Here is a 23,201-nt window from a genome sequence, read left to right as displayed (position 1 = left end):
GGTGTTGATGGACATGCTGATATCTATGTGGACGTAAATAAATCTTCTGGTACCCTTCGGGAAAGTCTTGGTTCTGTAAGGAAAATATAAAGAAATAATTAATTGTTTGTCTACTAAAGTGGGCCTCACACGATCAGTATTATTGATTGTATTGGATATTGTCACTATCCCAAAATACTTTCAAGATTGCCAAAGTATATCGGTATACTGACAATCACATCAGTAAGTTTTCCCTCACACAGTCAATATTACTGACAGGACAGTAATGGAAATACAGTCAACAATACTGGTCGTGTGAGGCCCGCTTAACATGCTTGATTAAAATCTATTACTTCTATGACATTGCATTTTCAGTAAATTAATAGAGCAGTAGGTATTATATAGCATTTTTCGTAACATAGAGATCTTTTTTTATAGCAATACAAGAAAAAATATGACTAAGTTGACTGCATCAGAGACTGCATTTATGTAACTGTGATTCGTAATTAAGGAATATTTTAATCATGACATTTAAAACGTTAAAAAACTACAAATTATAAAATTTAAACACTAATACAGGCAACTCTACATACACGTAATTGTATTTTTAGTTGCCTATACACCAACAAAAAGTGCGCCAAAATGCTGTATTTAAAATTAATCATTTATACTAAAATATTTTATAAAATACAATAAAATTGGGTTTTATTTAACATAATCGATTTAAAAAAAGACACCGTCTAGTTTAATTTACCTAAAACGACTTAGCTTCATCTGCAATGATGAATTTTATTCTCAATCGGGTGGTGAATGTTGAATTTAAACAACCTAATGGCATCTTCAAAAGGGAATCTTCAATGGAAGTGCAACTTTCACAAAACAATCTTGTTCCAAAGCAGTACTCCGTAAAAGAACTCAATTTTAAAAGAATGAGAGAAAAAATTAGAAGATTTCACAGCATGTAGATAAATAAAATGAGATAGAAAGAAATAAAGAAATAGAGTTGGTATCTAGAGTTGAGAAAAAAAATTGAATAAAAATGTATAATTAATTTAGAAGTCTCAGAAAAGTTACACAAAAAATATAAAATTACATACATAAGAAGACTTAGAAATGCAATGAATGGAAGAGTTTACAGAATTGCTGAATGATGCCATTCCACAAGGAAGAAAATATGGGAGACAAAAAGTAACTTAGAGATATGATGCATTGAAAAAGAATAAAAAAATATAATACAGGGAATAGAAATGTTGAAATATTATGTCTTACAAGGGTGACATTAATGAATAAGGCAAACAAATAGAAAAGTGAATGATAATAATAATAAAGAAAATATGAGTAAATAAAATAAATAATAGGAATGAATTGGAAAATATGGCACTAAAATGAGGAATGATTTGAGAAAAAATAGGATAAAAATTGATAAAAAAAGCAACAATTCTATACAGGCATATAGAAATGTGATAAATGATTCTAAGCATGCCTTAGAAAAGGTTCAGAAAAATGAGACAATAAAAATATACAAATATATAAGACAATATTGGGAAGAGTTTATAGAACTGATGAATGATGATATCCCAAAAATAAAAAAATATATGACAGACAAAAATAGTGAAATAGAAATAGGCCAAAGGCAAGAAAAAAAAGTATGTGGTCGATAAGAACTGGAAATTTGACCAAAGACTATGCTTAGCCTCCTCTAACGAATATCTAGTCAAAATATGACATCAAGCACATGAAATAAATTCTCCGGAGCACCAAGTTCGCCCCCCCTCATCCGATTTAACCCTTGTCCGACGATTAAGCCTCACCAGTCAGTTCCCATCCCAGCTAAGCAGCCTCGTCTCGGGTCACCCCCGTCACCCGTCGGACGGACATCCACCGGGACCCCCTACAGGCGGACCCCCCTCATCATCTTCAATGTGTCCGATATCCCGCCCCCTGCCCCTTCGAGGGTCACGGAATACGTGCACGAAGAAGTCTCGGAGCTTGGGTGCCAAGTCGTATCCGGCCGAAGCCTCTAGCGTTAGAACACCTAGCTTGTAAACCAGAGGGTGGTGACTCCCTTGGGTACCTATGCATGCTACATAGGTCATCGATGCCCGAACATCAGGGTTAGGGGGCGACCCGGGCCTCCTCTTTTGGGGGGAGGCTAGCTGTGATGCTCTGGAGTCGCTGTTACTCAGGAAAATTCATTGGAAAATGGACTAGGAAAAACACAAGTGACATCGTCTCTGAGATTTTTGAATAAATGGCGAATGCGCCAGGAATTGATTGGAAAATAGTCCTCATTGTGAGATTTTTAAGTATGTTATTGTGTTGTTGACCGGGTTTTTAAATTATATTTAAACACAGGCAAACTAAAGAGACAGAATCCATAAAATTATAGCAATTCATGGCATATGACCTGAGAAAAACGACATGAAAATGAATCCATCAAAACTAAAATTTTGTACAAGGAAATACACAAGCAAAACAGTATTAGAAAAATGATACCATAAGAAAAATAACAGAAATAAAAGAGACTTATTGAAATACAAACAATAAAATATTTTAAAGAAATAATGAATGACGTTATTATGCCTACAATGGAGAAAATATGGGACTCGGGCTATTATAGAAAAATGAAAGTAATCAAAAACGACTTGAAGTAAAATTCTATATAGATTGCATATTTTACAGTCACATAAGACATAAAAATACAGTCAAAGGGATTCTGTATAGAATTGATAAATATGCTATTATACACAAGCAATCATATATACAGGTCTAGCTATTATAGAGAAACGAAAGTAAACCAAAAACAACTTGAAATAGAATTCAAAGTAGCAAATGAAGTGGCAAAAAGATGAAATCTACTGATGAGAGTATTAAATACCAGTTAAAATATATTTACACAAAGGAATTAAATTTTAGATATACTTGTTGTGAGTTCAGATGCATTGTAATATTCATCAAAAAGATAAATGTACTGCTATGGAATTGTCTACATCCATCGATTTGTTGTGGGAAATCTGTAAAAAAAGAAATAAATATTATTACACTTTATTATAATTTATACCTAAATATTTTATAAAATATCTACAATAATATGAGGCGTTTGTCAAATATACTTGATTTAAAAAAAAAATATTTTAGTATAATTTACCTAAAATTGTTTTATTCCTCTTCAATGATGAATGTCATCCCATTCCACCATTGAATGTTGAATATAATCAACCATATGGCATCTTGATGAGGGTGGTTGAATTGAAGTGCAGCTGTCTTGTCCAAAAATCCTTGTTCCAAAGCAGTACAATATCCCATTCAAGAATCGAAAACTATACAATCCCATGTAGGCATCAACAGAAATGAAATCAAAGACTTGGAAGTCTTAGAAGAATTACAGTAAAATAAGAAATAATACACCATAAAGAAGAGATTAAGAAATACAATTAGAAGAAAAACAATAAAGCGAAGGACCGTTGGCCTCATTTGATAGCATCATATCTCTTAAAGAAAAGTGATCTTATGGACAGGAGATTCTAGGATTGTCTGACTGAAAATATTTGCTAGTTCATTTAGCGTTACCCAGGGTGCACCACGTGGAGGCGAACTAGCTTTGCACCCCCCAGAATGAAGACAATATGAGAGACAAATAGAGATAAGATAAATTGAAAAAATTGCATGAAAATAGATGAACTTGGAAAAGTTTCAGAAAAAAAATATAAAAAATGTCTATATACCTAAAAAAATGCACATATTAACAAGATTAGTCAGACAATCAATGGAAAAATTTATAGAACTGATGTATGATGACACTCCCATTATGAAGAAAATATGAAAGACAAATAATAAAATTGAAATATGATTTGGTTGCAGAAATTGAAAAAAATGGCATGAAAATAAATTCAAAATGAACTATAATTCTAGACAGGTGATGACGAAATATGTTTTAGAAGAGTCTCAGAAAAATAACACAAAAAAGGTATACAAACATATACAAAAAACTTAAGAGAAATACAATCAATAGAAGAATTTATAGAGTTGATGAATGACGCATTCCCATAATGAAGAAAATACAGGAGAAAAATAGTGAAAAGGATATATGATGAATTAAAAAAATATACAAATGTACAGGAGAGTCATTGGAAGGGTATATACAGAATTGGTTAATGATATTCCAGCAGTAAAAAAATATGACAGACAAAAATAGAGAGGTAGGCCAAAAGCAAGACGAAGCAAAAAATATAAATAAGTACAGGAAAATTGACAAAAAGTTATGCTTAGCCTCCTCTAACGAATATCTCGTCAAAACAGGACTCAAGTACATGAAGAAAAATCCCCCAGAGCACCAAGTTCGCCACCCCTCATCCGATTTAACCCTTGTCCGACGATTAAGCCTCACCAGTCAGTTCCCATTCCAGCTAAGCAGCCTCGTCTCGGGTCACCCACGTCACCCGTCGGACGGACATCCACCGGGACCCCCTACAGGCGGACCCCCCTCATCATCTTCAATGTGTCCGATATCCCGCCCCCTGCCCCTTCGAGGGTCACGGAATACGTGCACGAAGAAGTCTCGGAGCTTGGGTGCCAGGTCGTATCCGGCCGAAGCCTCTAGCGTTAGAACACCTAGCTCGTAAACCAGAGGGTGGTGACTCCCTTGGGTACCTATGCATGCTACATAGGTCATCGATGCCCGAACATCAGGGTTAGGGGGCGACCCGGGCCTCCTCTTTTGGGGGGAGGCTAGCTGTGATGCTCTGGAGTCGATGTTACTTAGGAAAATTCATTGAAAAAAATGCAAAGGCAAAGAGAAGTAACATCGTCTGTAGACGAGTGATTTTTTGCATAAATGGCGAACCCGCCAGGAATTAATTGGAAAATAGTCCTAATAATAATAATTATTGTGAGATTTTTAAGTGTGTATAAATTATATTCAAAAACAGGCAAACTAAACCAACAGAATCCATAAAATTATAGCAATTCATGGTATATGATCTGGGAAAAACGATATGAAAATGAAATCCATCAAAAGTAAACTTCTGCACAAGAAATTACACAGCCAAAAAATATAAGAATCAAATGAAACCATAAGAGAAATAATACAAATAAAATAAGACTTATAGAAATGCAGTCAATGGAATATTTTATAGGATCGATGAATATTATTTCTACAATGAAGAAAATATAGAAATCAAATGAAGTTATAGAAAAATAAAAGTTAACCATAAACAAAACGAAGTAAAATCCTAAGTAAATGGTATATCTACCAAACAAATAAAACCTATAGAAATACAGTTACTGCTATAATCAAGAAAAATTGGCAGTGAAGCTATTATAGAGAAATAAAAGTAAACCAAAAACAACTTGAAGTAAAGTTCTAAGTGGATGGTATTTTACCAAAAAGAAAATGAAATAGCCAAAAGCCAAAAAATGGCCAAAATTAAAAACAGATGATTTGAATTTGTCTATGATAATAAGGAATCATAAAAACGTAACTCAGAGACTGCTTGGATTTTTTTCCTACTTAATTAAATTTAAAAAACTCGAAACCCACTGTGATGAACATTAAATACCAGTTAAAATAAAAAACCCAAAAGAAATAAAATTTTAGATATACTTATAAGACCTGATGCATTGTTGGTAATATCCATCAAAAGGATAAATGTACTGCCCTGGAACTGTATACAGCCACAGATTTGTTGTACAAATTCTGTAAAAAAAAATAAATATTATTAAATATTTCGTTTAAAAAAATAGTATAATTTACCTAAAATTATTTAGTTTCACTTCAATGTTGAATTTCATCCCCATTCCACTGTTGAACGTTGAATTTAATCAATGTACTGGCATCTTCTTCAAACTGTTGCAGATGAAAAAGGACATAACCAACAACTGCCACGAAGATAAAACCTATTAAATAGAATTATTAAATTATATATTACACAGTATTTCTACACAGTTGCATATACTTTAGTTAATGCTAATAGTTATTATTAATTCCTTTAAAAATAATTGATATACATAATATTTTTTAATATTTACTAGCTCATAGTTTGTCAAGTGAGTGCATTAAAACAGTAGATCCATTTAAAATTCAAATTTAGAAAAAAAACAATGCTATAATTTGTTTGGTTGGATTTAATTTCAATTTTTTAAACGATTGGGTATGGAAACAAGAAAATTAATAACTAAAAGAGAACTAAATTAAATTACATGCTGGTTTTGATTTAAGTATATTCAATAATGGGACTAAAATAAATATAAACTATGTGAAATACATAATATATTAACAAAAAATAAGACTTACTTTTTAAGTTTTAAAGTTGTAGTTGTAGACAGAGATGGACTGTGTTATATAAGCCTCCATTTGCCATAAATCTTTATTTCCCGATGCTTATTTACCTTCCTGCATCAAATTTAACCCTTGGTCGATGATTAAGCCTCACCAGTCACTCTGAACTCCCAACTTAAGCTGCCTCGTCTGAGATCACCCCATCACCTCTTCTTTGAAAGGATGCGAAAAGACTATGTTAATGAATAGATTTCAATAATGAGAGTAAAGATAAAGATAATAAGAGATATAATTTAATTTTTACCTTTGAAGAAAATGGTGAATGCGCAAAAAGTTTGAAATCACTGATAATTAATAGCTTTAATTTATGCCATTTATTTCTTAATAATGTTACAAAGAAAATAATTAATTTTATTTATTATCTACCATGCTTTGCATAAAAAAAACACAGAAACACTAGTAAGATTGTGAGTAATACACATATATAGTGTATTTTGTCCACGTATGGTGTATATTGTTTGATAATTTGTAAACGGCATAAAAAGAATAGTACTATTTATTATTTATACTGTTCTTTTAGTGGCAATAATACTTTTATATTTACCTTGATTTATTTGCTCCATATGTAACTGTTTAATTAAACAATATCCATATCTTCTGTTGTGTCTGGTACTTGTATAGCACTGTAGGAAACTCTAATTCAAATAACTCTTCTGATTACATCAACAACTCTAGCCACTGCTTTTCAAAATTCTTGTAAGAAACATTCAGGAAAAACAGATGGTTTTCAACTCTGAAATGAAAAAAGAAAATGATAAACTACTATTTCTTTAAAAGAATCATATTATTTCTTGATATCTACAGATCACAGTGAAGCAAGTGCGATAAAACAGTACATAAATCTGAAATTTACATTTAAAAATAAATATTATTGATTTGGTAGGCAACCAGTAAAACTAAATAAAAAAAATTAAATTCAATTATTTTGTACTGGTTTTCTTTTATATTCAATAAAGTGACTAAAATAAATAAAAAAAACTACAAGAAAGATATTTTTCCTATAAGATATTTATAAAAAATAAGACTTACTTTGTCTAGTTTCAAAGTTGTTGTAGATAGGGCTGAACTGTGTTACGTACACCTCCATGTTTCATAAATCTTTGTCTTCCAATGCTTATTTACTTTCCTGAATCAGAATTAGCTCTTAGTCGACGATTAGGCCTCATCATATTCCAATCCCAATTAAACACTTTTGTCTGAAATCTTCATCATTTCCTCTTCTGTGAAAGGACACGTGAAGATTGTGTGCTCGTGAGTGATATCAGTGTTTGTTTATATCTAAAACAAAAAAAAAACAAATTGAGGATACTCAAAAATCACAGTTTTCAACTAAAGATTAGTGTTCTGCATCCAGAAAATATATTTGTGGGAGTTTTAAAGTAATTTTTAATCCTTCATTATATCCTAATCCTAGTCTTTTAGAATAGCTTCATGAATACGCAGACACTCAAAAATCAAAACAAAGTTTTTTATTATGTCTATGTAAAAAATATTTCAAAAAAACCAGAAAAATAAATTCCTTATAGTAGATCTTTTCCTGGCTAATGTATCTAAAAATTATAATAACTATATGTGTTTACCTTTCCTAAAATTAAACAACAATACAACAAAAACAAGACATTTGTAAATGCGTAGTTTAAAAAAAATGGGAAGAATAAAAAACATTATGTAATATACTATATAAAATGCTACAAATAATGAAATAGTTAGAATCAAATATATCCAGACATTTAGAAAATATGTTTTATCATGTCAAACCATAGAAAATAATGTACTAGACATAGAAAAATGTTAATATCTGAAAAAACTCCGGTCTCCATGATAGATTGCAAGTCCAAAAATAAACAAAGACAATGCTAACAAATACAAACAGAAATTGTAATATGTATTCAGGTCTTCAATTATGTAGTAATGGATTGCAAAATAACGTATCAAAACCAGTATTATTACCTAAAAATACTGTTAAATACCAAGAGTCGCCATGATGGCCGGCGGAAAAAAAACTTTTAAGGTCAGAAAATATGTAAAATAACATGAAATAAACGGTACTCACTATTACAAAAGGTCGAGCAGAGCCTTAGGAAAAGTTTATGAACAAATAATACACAATGAAATCACTTTTTCTAGCTAAAATTTCAAAGCAAATTAACACGACATATTTTTTCGGTTAAAAAATCATAAATAGTGTTAAATAAAATTAATAGATGGCTCTGATCAAACACTTTTTGGCACCCTAAAAATACAGATTTCTCTTAAATGTTGTCGGAGTTTAACTACTTCACGACCGATGGCGCCACTCTCGAAATAGTAGATTTCTCCAATCTAAAAAGCTACAGTACAGCCACCTTTCTCTAGATGCCCGCATAGGCAATTTTACAGAACTCTACACTGAATAGTGGCGTAGTTGCGATGCATTACGGCCGATGGCACCACATCTATATTTAGTTACAGGACATACCACCACGATTATTTACCGCTGCGATCGTTTAGGCGGGCTTATGGAGGGCTTAAACTAGAGAGAGACTCCATAGGCGGGCTATAGGAAAAATTTAAATCGAAACGTTTTTCTATTAGACAAAACATTATTGAATTACAAACGAGATTCTTATTTAAAATGTTCAAAATAATTGAATTTTATATTAGTAAACTTATTGACGTAACTTACAGTTAAAAAATAGCTATAATTCTTCTAAAATATTGTAAAAAATTATTCAAAATCTCCAAAACAGGAATCTAAGATAGGAATAATATAAATAATATAACTATTGGATATTTATTTATATCTGTATATTTAAAACAAAGTTAAAATTCTCTAATAAAATATAACGTGCAAAATACTTGTTGGTGCCTAAAAAGAATTGATTTAAATACTTTAGTTAAAGCTTCAGTTAATCAGAGGGTAGAATTATACTCTCCTGAACTAATGCCTATAAATAATAAATAAATATTAATTTTAAAACCCTACTTTACGATAATTTGACCTACCTGAGCATTTTGAACTGTCTCCTCCCAATCTTCCTTGGCCATACGAGGTACTAAAGCCCTCAACAGAGACAGTACCTTCTTAACATTCTGCTGAAATACTTGAAGTACATATTTGTGAGATACTTTTTCACCTGTGTCTCTCCAACAATCGTAGTCTGTGGCCATGCCTATCACGGCATAGCACAGGCCGGCCTCTTTGGCTAGGACAATCTAAAATACCATAAACTTATTATTTAAACAAAATCATAACATTTAAAAATACTTACTTCGGGAACTGTAGTCATCCCGACTAAATGGGCACCCCAACTTCTAAAAATGGTACTTTCAGCTTTGCTGGAAAAACGGGGCCCTTCAATTACGACTATGGTACCCCCATCTCGTACTTCCTGGTTAATACTTTTGGCTGTCTCTAATATAACCTACAAACAAACAAATTTTACAAAGTTAGTTAAATGTTTCAATTATAACTAACTTTTCTGGTATGTTCACACAATGCTGGCTCCATAGGAAGGTGGCATATTCCTTTAGGGTTATTTGGTTCACCATCGTAAAAGGTTTGTATACGTTTTGTAGTCCTTAAAAATATTTTATCAAAAAAAAAACAATTAAAATAGTAAAAAATTACCTGTCTATAAAATTATCGATAATAACCAAAGTTCCTGGGGGTATATCTTCCTGAAGAGACCCACATGCATTCGTGGCTATAACATGGGTACACCCTTCTTGTTTTAATGCCCAAATGTTAGCCCTGTAGTTCACATTACCTATATAAAAAGTTTCATCATTATTTACCTTAAAAAAACAACCAAAAATTCCTCTTACTAGGCATAATATCGTGTTTTTGGCCATGTCTTGCTAGGAGAACGCAAGAGACACCATCAATTTCACCAAGGACTAAGGAATCAGAAGGATCACCAAACGGTGTTGAAACCTTTTTTTCAGTTCGATTTTTTAAAATATCTGGATTATCCAATCCAGATCCTCCTATTATACCAATCTAAAATAATAAAAACAGGTCATTATTTCAAATTAAGGTCAATAATAGCACACTTGCCTTCAGTTTCGCAGACATCTTTGCTCGTTTTCGATCAATTTTGAAATGATATGTGGCAAATAACTTGAAAAAAAAAAATATCTTTAAGGGCCTCTTCAAGTGCTTTATTTCCGGTGATTGTTATCGATTAAATAATCTTGTTTGATTAATTAATAATTGTAAAAACATACGATCATGCCATCGACTCGACCATCGGCACTTGTCAATATTTGAGGTTACAGTAAAATGTCAAAAAAAATAACGATTAAATCATTCAACAAATAGAATTTTGTAGATATATAGATTGTTTTCCATCATTTTTAAACGCCTTTAATACTATACTCTGGGTAGTTATTTGATTGTCTTTACAAGAATTTTGTCTATTAAACATAGATAATAAAATATAAATTACTTTTTTAAGCCCGCGAAAACGATCGCTGCGCCAAATTATTCCAGCGGAATTTTTCGGAACTAAAATTGTATTAGTGGCGCCATCAGCCGTAAGCTAGTTACACTAACGTGACGTTTATATAGGTATCTGCAAAAATTATCTGTCGTGACATCTAGTGAAAAGTAAATAAAACGTCGTTATTTTATTTACAGTAATCTACTTTTTACAGGTTCCTAACTATCCTTATTCAGAGCCATCTAGTATTAAAATTAATCACTACATGTAGAAGTACCCAAAAAGAGACAAAAAATGATCCAATACTAGTAGCAAAAAGGACGGATATATACCAAGTAAATAATAACTCACTAGAAAGGAATTCTAAATATTTTCGCGGGATTTTGTTGTAATTGTCAAGGGAGGGGTCAAGGAACCATCAAATTGACTTTGCCCTTATTATTTTCAGAACGATTTTCTGGAATTATTCAAGTAAATTAACGTTTGCCATGAATGAAAATGTTTTTAGTGGATATTTAGAAGTGAAAATATCGTCGAAAAGTCGCAGAGGCTTTACCCCATGGCGAGTAAGTACCAAAACATCAAAGCTTATTATTACACTAACAGTTCTGAACAAAATAAACACTAATGTTTTCGTTAATTTTGAAGGCCTGGCAGAAACAGTGGTGCGAAATAAGGCGTCTAGACGATATAGAAGCTGGTATCGAACTGAAATTAAAATCTTCTGAAGAAGGAGGAGTTCTGAGTTGTTTACAAGTGCCCAGATCAGCCACTTTATGCAGAACTGACTCAAAAACCAAACAGTTTGCCTTTGGAGTGTTCAATCTGTTAAAAACGAAGAAGCCACTTATTTTCCTAGCAGGTTCCAACGAAACAGACTCCCAAGAATGGATGATTTGTATTCGGAGGATGTTAAGTATCGCAAGCTATATACCAGGTAAGCCATAAGCCATCAATGTTAATAACAAAGAACTAAACAAATAATGATTTTTTAGTGGGAGAAAACAGTTTTCGCGTTTCGTTAGTCGATAACGCCCATTCACGTAACGCAGGCATGCTAGGACTGTATGGGGTCCTTAACAGCAACTCTCAAGAAATTATAATCAACGACCCGTGTACAGGGAGGCTCAAAGCAGGCTGGAGATGGTATCACTTCCATCAGTTCCACCTGCAAGCAACCTGTGAGCAAAAGGATGATAAAAAAATCATTGTGATGCACACCAGTCGTGAATTTTCAGCAGGACCCGGTCAATTGTACGTATATTGTCCAGAAGGGCCCAAATTGCTTCGGTATTTGATTTCGCGAGGTCAGAATACGAGATTTAGCTCGGGACTGCAATCAAAACGGTAAGTGATTAAGACAAATAAAAATAATAGCTTATATATTAATTTTGGGGTATTTTATTAGGTTTAGTCGCAGTGAGGGTGATCTATGCATAAACAGAAACTCTGGAGTTCCCGACAGCCCGCTGTGCTTCCGAAGCCAAACCGGAAGTGACGATTCTGGAGTACCGAGTTCAGAAGACACAGAAGTACTGAAATCTCAGGTAAGTGTTATAAAACTTCAGGACTTTGTACTACATAAAATTTTATAGCCACAATAACTAAATTATGTAGAGATAGGAAAAAGAATAATACCACTATAACCTGTTCTATTGATCCTGATAGCTAAGTACCATTTTTATGTGTAAATAAATTTTACCTGTCTATCATTATCCTTTTACATAAATCTATAAGATAAATAGAAATTCTGAGGCAGACTACTTTATAAAAGGGAAAAGAATAATAGTGTCATAAAATGCAAATGAAGAATAATAAAATGCAAATAAGGAATAAGAAAAAAATAAATACACCAATAAGTCTTTTTGATTACACAGGGGTTGTAATCTAATATATAAACATTTTGTTATCGTATAATAATTATAAAGTCATTAGTACTTCAGTCAATTTTGCCCTGCCCTGACATTATATCTAAATTTATACAGGGTGTCCTAATATTCCGTGGACATAGAACTACTACGTATTTTTGTAATCAAAATAAGTTCATTGGACACAATTTTCCTGTATTCAAAAGTGCCTCGTTTGTCTGTAAAAGGGCATCAAACTTATCAAATAAATATTTTTTTAAGATATTAAATTCCAATTTCTTTCTCAAAACCTATGCGATGTAGCATTTTTTTACAAGAGACAAAAAATGTAGTAGATATTAAAATATACTCTAGGATATTACATGATGTAACTGTATTGAATTTTTCTTAAATGAATAATTGTAAAAAACTTAATAAACAATATTTTATTTACATCCTTTTAACAGACTGAATCCAACCTGGTCCAGCTTGGAATGGGCATAGTTACCAAGACACCGGGAGGCAGCGAGACCGAAGACTCCTACCCCGACCTGAGAGAGCAACAAGAGACTGTCAAATTACCTAGAAACGAATCGGGGATATCCCTAGCCTCGGGAATCTACGAAGAAATACCCGATGAACCCCCCAATACTCAACCTACAGTCAAAAAAGATTTGGACAACCATCACTTGTGTCACGTCTACGAAAATCCTTTAGAAATGATCTTTGACAGGAGGTTCGCCAAGTTTTTCAAGCCGCCTCCCTTGCCACCCAGGACTTTTGACAGTATGACCCTAAACAGGTAAGTTTTGACGTCCTGAATAACCCTCAACTGACGTTTCAATACCTCTATTTATGTTGGCGTCACCGCTATAATGTGAAGACCGTATCTATAATATTTAATAGTCTAAGAACTTTACCATATTAAATTCGTTTTTTTTTCAAACGTCACAAAAGTATTAATTTTTGCGACGTGATTGACAATACAAAATAGTATATTGTTTTATTAAAAGTAAAAATGACACTTTTTGTGGCGAAGCTGTACGTTTGACATACAAGCGAGGCATAAAGTCATTTTTACTCCAAATAGAACATGCTATTTTTTTTCAAACGCCACAAATATTTTTTAAATAATTTCAAACGTTCGAAATAATATAAAAAGATTTGAAAGTAATACCTTGTAAGTCATTATACAGGGTGGTCCGAACTGTATTCCGGAAACTTCGGCAGCATATTTTGCACATAAAAATAAGTAAAAAAGTTCGTATAAATGTATGTCCGAAAATTCTTCGTTTCGGGAATACAGGGTGTAGAAGTTTTATTTTTATTTCGATTTTTTCCTTAGAATTTCTGAACTAAATTCGGTATTTGGATGAAAATTGGTATCTGGGGGTTTTTTAATATGAGAAATTTGATTTCGATGTCAATGTGACTCCTACTTGTAGGGGGCGCCACCTACATCTTTTTTAACTGTTTTGAAGAGTAATCACTTTTCGTCCGTGCCTGTATAAAACTACTGAGTGAGAAAATATACATTAACGACGTTTTTTTACGTAAAAATGATCTCTTGGTAAAAATCGCTACAAGTAATGGTTCTCGAGATATTTGGAATTGAAATTATCTATACCTGTCATCATTGAAATAAATTAAACATGTTGACTAAATAGTTATTAGAAGATTGAAATCATTGGAAATTTGAATTTTTTTTGTGCCAAAAGTTCAACAGAAACTGTTTCATCATTTTTTTGCAGAAAAATTTATGATTAATTTAAAAAAATAAAAATTTCCCAAATCGTGTTTATCTTTTGTCAATAATATCATGTATTGACTACTTCTATTTTAAATATCTTGAGAACGGTTGCTCGTAGCGACTTTTACCTAGAGACATTTTTTAGATAAAAATTATTTGGAACGTTTAAAATTGTTTAAAACTTATTTGTGGCGTTTGAAAAAAAAAATGACTTTTTATGCTTGGCCTGTGATGTCATACGTACAGTCTTGCCACAAAAAGTATCATTTTTACTCCTAACAAAACAATATACCGTATGATCGAAAAAGAAACGGCGTCAGCGATGGCTACGAAATGAACATCGAAAAAAATTCCCATATAAATTTACATATAAAATGACAGCGATCTTCATTTCATAACCATCGCTGACGCCGTTTTTTTCACGATCGTACGGTACTATTTTCTCATTTTTTTTCAGACGCAGACAAGAGAGTGCAATGTCACCTGTGAAGCAACGTTGCAACACTTTACCGGCCAGGGATCTCTCTAAAATGTCCCAACTCTTCGGCGGAAGATCCGGAGATCGGGACTCTCCGGAGTCGGAGTACGTTGTTATGAGTCCTGGGAAACCCAGACAAGAGTCCCCCGAGAATATCTACATCCCCATGGGTGGTCCCGAAACTACTGTGATAAAGGAGAACGTGTACGTTATGATGACCGGGACGAAAGAGCCTTGAATTTGACTGAAAAAAAAAAGATAGACTGGGGATTCCCCGAGTCCCGTCGCTTTCGTTGTTTGTTGCTCAAAAAAAAACGTTCGTTGTTATTGATCTCATTTTTCTCGTATATTTTCAGCTGAAGACGGTATTATACATACATATCTATTGACAGGAAGGGTGTTTTTGTTCAATTGGGTCGTGAAAAATTTCACTGATATTTGGTCTGTTACTTGGTAGTACAACAGTCAATGTTTTGGCTTTTTGAATATATAATAAAAAAATAATTAAAAAAACTGCCTACTAGTAGCTACTACTGTGGACCAACATTTTTACTCTACACTATTATACAGACCTATTTATTAAAAAAATTATATACAGTATGACTAAATGAAAAATCAGACAGAAATGCCTACTGTGACGATTTTTTTTTGTTTAATTACACGGTATATGAAAAATAAATGGTATTTAACAGTAATTCAAACAAGAGTCAATATTATTAAGACTTACTAAATATACAGGCCTATTTAATAAAAAAAAAAGAACCAAATATTTATGTTCTTTTCAAAGACGTTTTTCGTTTTTCTAGTCAGACGAAATTGTGGCGGTTAAAAAATGTTTTTGTCGATTGATAGGCTAGAAATTTTTGATATATTCGATTATATTTGTAAGTTAAGTTTTTTTACGAGTTTTTTTATACATTGTATTATTCGCAAGTTTTTCATAATAAAAGTAAATGTTCAGAAAAAATATCCGTGTTTTTATAGTGCACCAAAAATGAGCAAAAAATAAATAAGTTATTAATATAATTACTTCTTAAGATCTAAAAACGAATAGTGAAAGATTTTTTTTAATTCACCCCCGAGAAGGTGTGAAATAAATAAATAAAATCCTGTTTTCCAAATTTCGGAGAAAGGGTAAGAACTAGAAAAAAAAAATTCAAATAAGTGGTGGAGCGTCAAATTTTACGTAGAAATGACCTCTATACTTTTTTTGCTCAGATCAAAATTAACCGAGGTATTATAAGTTACTGAAAAATTCATATATTTAACATTTTTTTTTCAATTTGGAAAATTATAAAACTATTAGAAAAAAAATATAAATAAAGTGTTTTTTCCAAATTTCAGAGAAACGGTAAGGACTTAAAAAAAATGTTTCGATAAAAGCTGTCCCCTAGTTTCTAGCTAGACACCCTATTTCGGTTAATTTTGGTTTGAGCAAAAAAGTATAGAGACCATTTTTATATGAAATTGGACACTCCACAACTTTTATTTGAACTTTTTTTTCTAGTGCTTACCGTTTCTCCAAAATTACGAAAAAATAATTTTATTTATTTATTTGAAAAAAATCTTTCACTGTTCGTTTTTAGATCTTTCAAAGTAACTTTTATCATAAATTCAAGTTTTTCCTAAAACTTCGTAGCTAAAGGCCTATTTTATTGGACTATTTAGTATAGTAGGTGATATAAAAAAAACAACACAGAATTTTATTAAAATAAATAAAAATCTGTATTTACTAAACAGTCTTTGTATAACGTTTGCTTTCACAACAATCCATACACTAAAAAACGACCTTTATAGTTTACTGTAATATTGTTTTGTTCTTTTAAATACATAAACAATATTAACATTTTTGGTGTATTGTTGTGAAAATAAATATCAGTTTCAATTATTTATATAATTATTATTCTTACATGTAAGTTACTACTGTTCTACGTCATCGTCTTCATCCAAAGTCTCTCCATCATCGTCATCCTCGCCGTCATCATCGTGAGCGGAGTCTACGCCCGCGCTTCGCCCGATCCTGGCCACGCCCTTATGTCCCGCCCCGCCCCTCTGCCTTACCCTGAACCTCTTCCTGACGGCCACGTGGTTCTTGCGCCGATGGAATTTCAGTTTACCGCGTCGTCGCTAAGAAAAAATGGGGATAGGTACACTTCAAACGGAAAATACTATACTTACCACTTTTCCTTGTTTGACCTGCAGCTTCTGGAAGGCCATGTGCTGTTCGTAGTGGACGATCTCCTCGTGAGTCGTCAAGCCGAGGCTACGGTACCTCTTTAGCTCGCTGAGTCGGTGACGTAGCTCCCTCTCGCGGTTTACGCTGGCAATTAGGCGTTCGTGTTCGCCGGAATTCAGAAATTGAGCAAAGGGTCTCATTCCGTCCCTAAGCTCCCTAAAATTTTCAATAATAAATTTATTAATATATCCTGGGAGTTACATTAGATTCTTTATATGATATCTCTTTAAAAGGGAAGGGTCTACTGTATTATATTTCTTTACTTTTAATACATAAGTGTCTAATCCCAGAGGAATTTTTTAGGGGTGCCCTGAGATGTAAGATTTTTATTCTGTAAGAAAATGGCTGGTCCGTAAAAAACATTTATTTATTTTATTTATTTCCTAGGTATTTTTACTTACTTTTCTGCTTGAGGATACAGCGGTTTGGTAGGATCCCTCCTTAAGTTATCAAAATACTTTGCCACCAACTGATAATCCCTCACAATCCTTTTCCTTCTCTGTCTCTCCCTCAATCTCCTTATATACATATCAATTTTAGCTAATTTCAAACATTTCTCAATTTCAGTTTCACCCTGCTCATCTAACTGCAAATCGGACACCAATCTTTCAGCTTCTGGATTATATTCCTTAAAAAAAAACATGATAAAACATCTCTAACTAGATTTAATACACTTTAAGGATATTAAAAATTATGTTATACCCCTTCAAAATCGTCTCTGTGAGGTTTATATCCTAAAACTCTAGCTTCTTCGAGCGTGGCATCAAGTGGAGGCAGTTTTGATAAAGCTTTTTGTGATAAAGGACCTTCATCCTCGATTAAATCCATGTATAAATTAGGTTTAGAGACTTCAGCCCAAGTTGCTAAGCCTATATTACCGTTGAGGTACCTTGCAATGTATTCTTCCTTACATTCTGTAGTGAAATAAGGAATTATTTAGTTGAATTTTAAGAAATATTGTAACTGGAGCTAACCTTCGGCTGTTCGAGTTTCGACATGAGCTGCTACCTTGTCCCAGCTACCATACGAATAGAGTTCAGCCGCGTCTAACAATTTTAAATGTTCCGTCCCAGTCCAGGCACCCCTTCCACCGAAAATACTCACTGCACAGTGATCCTGTTGTTGAGAAAAATTGTAATTTTTTTTGGTATAAATAACGAACAAGTTTTATTTACTTACGACGAATTTATAAGGGTGGTCGTTCTTGTGAGGTCCTATTTCAGCACCGACAGCAAAGCACTACAACAGAAATCAAGATATATTTAAAAGAAAATCAAAATAAATGTTTTTAAACTAACGCTCTACAAAACATTAACCTACTTGGAGACAAATATCGAAATCGGGACATTCGCAACACTGGATCCTAACGCCGTTGATTTCATCCTGGCAATAAGTACAACTGACCTTATCGAATATATCTAAAAAATACAATTCAAGTGGAAATTGTTCTTAATTTTATAAAAATAAAATATATATACCAGCCATATCCAAAAAAACAAAACAAAATTTGACTTTGACAATTTTGACATGAACAGCCTTCGGATACTTTTCTCTATGGTCGGCAGGGATGGATAAAATTACGTGTAAAAAATGTGTAACAAACAAACAAAACCTAAAAAAATACATTTTTCTTCATTCTAATTACATTTTCGACTGTATTGAGGTAAATTTCGACTTCTCTACAAAGTAAAAAGTATACTAGTAACAAAATGACCAAACAATAAATGAACAAGTAGTTCAATTGCCTGGCTTACTTAAAATTTCAATTCAAAGAATAATTACTTTTTTATGGCTATTGGTACTTAATAATTTTGGTTTAAAATTACAATATTTAATTAGTTTTAAATTATTACTGATTCCAGCAAATTGTAACTCTACATAGTGGTGTCTTTTACTTCAAAAGTTGAGATTCTTAAAGATGAGGTTTAAAAAAACAATATATTATTAAACCAATAAAATCTGTATTCAACCTTAACAGCCTTATTTTTTGTTACTCTCCTATGCTACACAAAAAAAGACAAAATAATTTATTATTTCTCCTGCGAATATAGGCAACCAGTCATACTTTAAATCCTAATTCCTAACATTCCTGAGAAATACACTGATATTCAAGAAAATATCATTCTTTTAATGTTCCATGTAATACGTCGCATTCGAAGTACTTCCCATCTTCATCAAATGAACAGAGTTTAACGTAGTACCACCGCCAGACTCTTCAACAGTATCATCGTTTTCAGAATCGCTTTCCGACAAGTTAACCTTCCAATCATCAAAACTTGAGCTTGGCAACATATTCCTAGAAAAAAACCAGTTGAATTTGTTGGACCTTCTATTCTTCTATTACTGATTCTTACCAGTCTGCACCAGGCCATACAGAATTTGAGGTAATGGCAACATAACTCTGAGAAGAAGTGGAACCTATATCGTGGACCTTTTTCAAATGATTGCTCCGTTTGCGCAGTTCAGTACCACCGCCAGATTCTTCAACAGTACCATCGCTTTCCGACAAGTTAACCTTCCAATTGTTGTAACTTGAACTTGGCAACATATCCCTAGCAAAAAGCCAACTGAATATGTCGGAGCTTCTATTAATGTTACTTATTCTTACCAGTCTGTCCCAGGCCATACAGAATTTGAGGTAATGGCAACATCACTCTGAGAAGAAGTTAAACCTTTATCGTGGACCTTTTTCAAGTGATTGATCCGTTTGCGCAGCTCCCTCTCGCGGGTCAAACTAGAAATAAGACGCTCAAACTCCACAGAGTTCATGAAGCGTGCAAAGGGCCTCATTTTGTCTCTAAGCTCTCTGTAATTTTTACTTTCATTAAACTCAGTAACAAAAAAAAAAATGAAAAATCTTACTGTTCAGCTGGGGAAGGTGGCATCTTTGTGGGATTTAAACTCTCAAAGTACTTTGCAACCAACTGATAATCTTTTATAATTCTCTTTCTCCTGTGTCTCTCCCTTAATTTATCCAAATACATATTAATCCTATCCAACTTTAAACTTTGTTCAATGCTTGTCTCACTGGGATCGTCTATTTGCAAATGTGAGACCAAGGCCTCTGCCTCTGGATAACAATTCTGTAAAAAAAACTCAGTAAATGTTTAATAAACAATAAATTTAACCTCTTTATACCCTTTCGTAGTCGTCTCTCAGGGGTTGGAACCCTAAAATTTCAGCCTGTTGAAATGTAACATCCAGTGGAGGAATTTTTGCCAACACTTTCTCAAATGATGAACCCTGATCATCTATATCCACGTGTAACATAGAATTAGAAATGTTAGCCCACGATGCTAAGCCGAGATTACCATTCACATACCTTGTTAGGTATACTTCTTTACATTCTATAAGAAAGTAAAAATTATCAACTAAATTTTCAGATATAAAGTAAAACTAACAACCTGCTGGTGTTCTAGTTGCGACTGCTGCGGAAATCCTGTCCCAACTATCGCAAGAATTGCCTAGCACCGCATCTAACAGCTTCAAATGTTCACTAGCCGTCCAAGGGTCATGTACACCAAAAATCCTTACGGCCAAATGATCCTATGATATATTTTCAATGCATTAAGTATTACAGTGCACAGTTCTAACTTACGATAACTCTGTACGAGTGGTTGCTCTTGTGAGGTCCTATTTCAGCTCCATCGGCGAAACACTGCAAAAAAAACAGGTATTTCAAAAAAGAAGTTTGGGAGGACTGTTCATACATTAACGTACCTGAAGACAAAGGTCGAAAACGGGGCATTCGCAGCACTCGATCCTAGCACCGTCGATTAGATCTTGACAATTCGTGCAGCTGGCCTTCTTAAAAATATCTGAAAACAGTTTTTTTTAATTATTTTTTTAATTTCATAAAAACAAATAACAAAATACCGTCCATTTTGGATCATTTGACGTCTTAAAATGTCATTACCACAGAACTTAACCAGTCATTACTGTCCTTTACTGTCAATATTTAAACAGCTTTCGGAAATTATCATATATTTTATATGATCTAGGACATTACAACTACCAAATGAAAGTAGTTTTTTTCTCTAAACACGTCAAATCACAGGTGTCACAGCCATATAACCTCACTTCTCACTTTCTGACACTTTGTTTTTATTTACCCAAAATTAAGTAAATAATAATTATTTTTTAGATTTTAAAGTCCCTGACAATTGCTTTGTTATAAAAATTTCCATTACGAATTATTCACTACACGCTTTTTTCCACGGACATGATTTAATTTACCGTCCAATTTAGAATAACCAGTTTTTCCTTAAAATATCAGTACAGGTATATTTAAAACTGTTCATGCATGTAATTAAGATATTTTTTGCTCAGGAAACAATATTACTTGAAGAGAACAAAAGTTTAATTGATTTAACCAGTACCTTCAGTGATATTTAACTGTTCAGAATATTTAACACAGCAAAAATGGCTCAAAGTGCCCCACTAATTGTGAGATTACTAGCTTTATCAAGTAGGGCAGCTGTTAAAGCAGGGAATATAATAAAAGACGTAATGACTAAGGGAGAATTAGGCATTGTAGAGAAGGTATAGTATTAATATATTTGTATAAATTTATTTTTTACATTAGATTAAAGGGTAGTGATGTGAACGACTTGCAAACTGAAGCAGACAGATCTGCACAAAAATGCATCCTGGGTTCTCTCTCCAAACAGTTCCCTGACGTGACAATTATAGGGGAAGAAGGACCCCATAACCACGAAGAAGAAGTAATGATATCTTAATTTAAACTTAAATTACCATAAACAATTTTCTTTGCTTCTTAGATACCTTCTGAATGGTTAGTAACAGATCTAGATGATTCAGTTCTGGCCAGCACTTGTCCCAGTGAGCTCCAAACAATCCAGCCCCAAGATATAGTTGTCTGGGTGGATCCGCTCGATGGTACTTCTGAATATACCCAGGTAAATATATTTTTATGTGTTTTTTTTGTACTTTTTCTTTACTTTAGGGTCTACTAGATCATGTAACAGTCCTGATAGGGCTCGCAGTAAAGGGCAAAGCAATAGGAGGTGTCATACATCAACCCTATTACAACTATAAGATTGAAAAAGATACTCAAGGTACTCACTGACTTTCTTTTATGTACTGAGTGACCCTATATATAATTTTAGGAAGGACTGTATGGGGTCTGGTAGGCTTAGGAGTGGGCGGTTTTACCCCATTTAAACCGCCTTCCAATAAATTCATTATAACCACCACAAGGTCCCATTCGGATCCAACAGTAGTCAAAGCATTGGAAGCATTAAAACCGGATGAAATCATCAGGGTAGGCGGCGCAGGGCATAAAGTTTTAATGCTGCTGGAAGGAAAGGCCCACGCCTATGTATTTGCTAGCAAGGGATGCAAAAGGTGGGACACATGCGCCCCTGAAGGCATTTTAAGGTCCTTGGAGGGTAAACTGACAGATATACACGGGAAAGAATATGATTATTCCAAGTAAGGGTTATTTCATTTAATTGTATGGTAAAAATTGTTTAACGAGGCCTTTTTTTAGGGACGTAGCGTATCCAAACGCTCAAGGAGTCTTTGGAACCTCGAAATACGTTAATCACGAGGAATTGATAGCGAAAATACCTCAAGAATTAAAAGACAGATTTCCTTATTGATTTGAGATTACTTTTTAAAAATAAAAATATAAGAACGTACAAACTCTGTTATTTATTGTGCCCCCTTTTTTTTTGCTTTACACCCAGTTTTTACTCAGGAACGGGTACAGATTAATAAAGCTTTCTTAAAAACTATTACCTATTAAGGGCCATGTAAAAGTTTTTTTAATTTGTTTCATTTTGGTCATTTTATAGATAAAATATTCTTAATCTTGTGTAGAAACCTAAATTAAGATAGAATTAATTAAAAATGTATTGTTTCAATGTCGGAAGCAACCAGTGCCGTGGATGTAGGGTTTTAGCATTGTCTGCAAAATTTTTATTTTTTTATCCCTATAGTAGTAAAATTAGCTGTGACAAAAAAGAACTTCTAAAATAATGTTTATTTCTAACAAATACAAGTTTAAAACAAGTTAAATATAAATTTTACACCAGTATCTTTCAACAACGGTCTTATATAAGTATATTTTTTCATCAAAAAAAAAGAGGAAAAACCTTCAACAACAAAGGTTTATTTATTATTATC

The 23,201-nt window shown here is 33.0% G+C and overlaps 5 protein-coding genes across 6 annotated transcripts; 2 read left to right on the top strand and 3 right to left on the bottom strand.

Moving 5' to 3' along the window:
• Nucleotides 1–9,086: 9,086 nt before the first annotated feature.
• LOC115884904 (S-methyl-5'-thioadenosine phosphorylase-like) lies at nt 9,087–10,600 on the bottom strand. Its single transcript, XM_030903626.1, has 7 exons — nt 10,356–10,600; nt 10,124–10,298; nt 9,927–10,065; nt 9,774–9,876; nt 9,568–9,720; nt 9,302–9,511; nt 9,087–9,243 (listed from the first exon to the last, which is right to left on the bottom strand). Exons 1-7 carry the CDS (start codon nt 10,371–10,373, stop codon nt 9,205–9,207), a joined length of 837 nt encoding a protein of 278 aa, XP_030759486.1. The 5' UTR covers nt 10,374–10,600; the 3' UTR covers nt 9,087–9,204.
• Nucleotides 10,601–11,112: 512 nt separating this feature from the next.
• LOC115884897 lies at nt 11,113–16,069 on the top strand. The gene is made up of 6 exons (XM_030903617.1): nt 11,113–11,306; nt 11,389–11,677; nt 11,736–12,087; nt 12,149–12,287; nt 13,055–13,389; nt 14,795–16,069. Exons 1-6 carry the CDS (start codon nt 11,229–11,231, stop codon nt 15,051–15,053), a joined length of 1,452 nt encoding a protein of 483 aa, XP_030759477.1. The 5' UTR covers nt 11,113–11,228; the 3' UTR covers nt 15,054–16,069.
• A 446-nt stretch (nt 16,070–16,515) lies between these two features.
• LOC115884902 (transcriptional adapter 2B-like) lies at nt 16,516–18,612 on the bottom strand. The gene is made up of 8 exons (XM_030903622.1): nt 18,530–18,612; nt 18,372–18,469; nt 18,231–18,290; nt 18,026–18,167; nt 17,754–17,965; nt 17,453–17,679; nt 16,994–17,207; nt 16,516–16,942 (listed from the first exon to the last, which is right to left on the bottom strand). The coding sequence occupies exons 1-8, from the start codon at nt 18,534–18,536 to the stop codon at nt 16,736–16,738; spliced, it is 1,167 nt and encodes a 388-aa protein (XP_030759482.1). The 5' UTR covers nt 18,537–18,612; the 3' UTR covers nt 16,516–16,735.
• Nucleotides 18,613–18,992: 380 nt separating this feature from the next.
• LOC115884901 (transcriptional adapter 2B-like) lies at nt 18,993–21,010 on the bottom strand. Its single transcript, XM_030903621.1, has 9 exons — nt 20,928–21,010; nt 20,772–20,869; nt 20,650–20,709; nt 20,456–20,597; nt 20,190–20,398; nt 19,914–20,134; nt 19,660–19,857; nt 19,406–19,603; nt 18,993–19,347 (listed from the first exon to the last, which is right to left on the bottom strand). Exons 1-9 carry the CDS (start codon nt 20,932–20,934, stop codon nt 19,179–19,181), a joined length of 1,302 nt encoding a protein of 433 aa, XP_030759481.1. The 5' UTR covers nt 20,935–21,010; the 3' UTR covers nt 18,993–19,178.
• Nucleotides 21,011–21,107: 97 nt separating this feature from the next.
• On the top strand, nt 21,108–22,699 carry LOC115884903 (3'(2'),5'-bisphosphate nucleotidase 1). Of its 2 annotated transcripts, XM_030903625.1 has the most exons (7): nt 21,108–21,326; nt 21,381–21,593; nt 21,644–21,775; nt 21,833–21,970; nt 22,018–22,129; nt 22,181–22,505; nt 22,564–22,699. In XM_030903625.1, the coding sequence occupies exons 2-7, from the start codon at nt 21,474–21,476 to the stop codon at nt 22,673–22,675; spliced, it is 939 nt and encodes a 312-aa protein (XP_030759485.1). In that variant the 5' UTR covers nt 21,108–21,326; nt 21,381–21,473; the 3' UTR covers nt 22,676–22,699. The 2 variants fall into 2 exon arrangements, with proteins under 2 accessions (XP_030759485.1, XP_030759484.1); XM_030903624.1 differs by having other exon boundaries at nt 21,108–21,593.
• The last annotated feature ends 502 nt before the right edge of the window (nt 22,700–23,201 follow it).

Source organism: Sitophilus oryzae, unplaced genomic scaffold (genome assembly GCF_002938485.1).
Source record: "Sitophilus oryzae breed Bouriz unplaced genomic scaffold, Soryzae_2.0 scaffold_358_pilon_pilon, whole genome shotgun sequence".
Taxonomy (NCBI): domain Eukaryota; kingdom Metazoa; phylum Arthropoda; class Insecta; order Coleoptera; family Curculionidae; genus Sitophilus; species Sitophilus oryzae.
Note: the sequence above shows the minus strand (reverse complement) of the source record. Positions and strands in the feature narration are given on the sequence as shown.

Coding starts and splice junctions, on each gene's coding strand:
- LOC115884902 (XM_030903622.1), bottom strand. Junction 18,168..18,230: donor ACCACCCTTATAAATTCGTC/GTAAGTAAATAA, acceptor TCTCAACAACAG/GATCACTGTGCAGTGAGTAT. Junction 17,680..17,753: donor ACAGAGACGATTTTGAAGGG/GTATAACATAAT, acceptor TTTTTTTTTAAG/GAATATAATCCAGAAGCTGA.
- LOC115884897 (XM_030903617.1), top strand. CDS start 11,229: ATGAATGAAAATGTTTTTAGTGGATATTTAGAAGTGAAAATATCGTCG. Junction 11,678..11,735: donor TATCGCAAGCTATATACCAG/GTAAGCCATAAG, acceptor ATGATTTTTTAG/TGGGAGAAAACAGTTTTCGC. Junction 12,088..12,148: donor TCGGGACTGCAATCAAAACG/GTAAGTGATTAA, acceptor GTATTTTATTAG/GTTTAGTCGCAGTGAGGGTG.
- LOC115884903 (XM_030903625.1), top strand. CDS start 21,474: ATGGCTCAAAGTGCCCCACTAATTGTGAGATTACTAGCTTTATCAAGT. Junction 21,776..21,832: donor CCCATAACCACGAAGAAGAA/GTAATGATATCT, acceptor TTTGCTTCTTAG/ATACCTTCTGAATGGTTAGT. Junction 22,130..22,180: donor GATTGAAAAAGATACTCAAG/GTACTCACTGAC, acceptor ATATAATTTTAG/GAAGGACTGTATGGGGTCTG.
- LOC115884904 (XM_030903626.1), bottom strand. Junction 10,066..10,123: donor AAAACACGATATTATGCCTA/GTAAGAGGAATT, acceptor CTTTTTATATAG/GTAATGTGAACTACAGGGCT. Junction 9,244..9,301: donor AGACAGTTCAAAATGCTCAG/GTAGGTCAAATT, acceptor TATTATTTATAG/GCATTAGTTCAGGAGAGTAT.
- LOC115884901 (XM_030903621.1), bottom strand. Junction 20,710..20,771: donor TTTTCGACCTTTGTCTTCAG/GTACGTTAATGT, acceptor TTTTTTTTGCAG/TGTTTCGCCGATGGAGCTGA. Junction 19,604..19,659: donor GTATGGCCTGGGACAGACTG/GTAAGAATAAGT, acceptor GCTTTTTGCTAG/GGATATGTTGCCAAGTTCAA.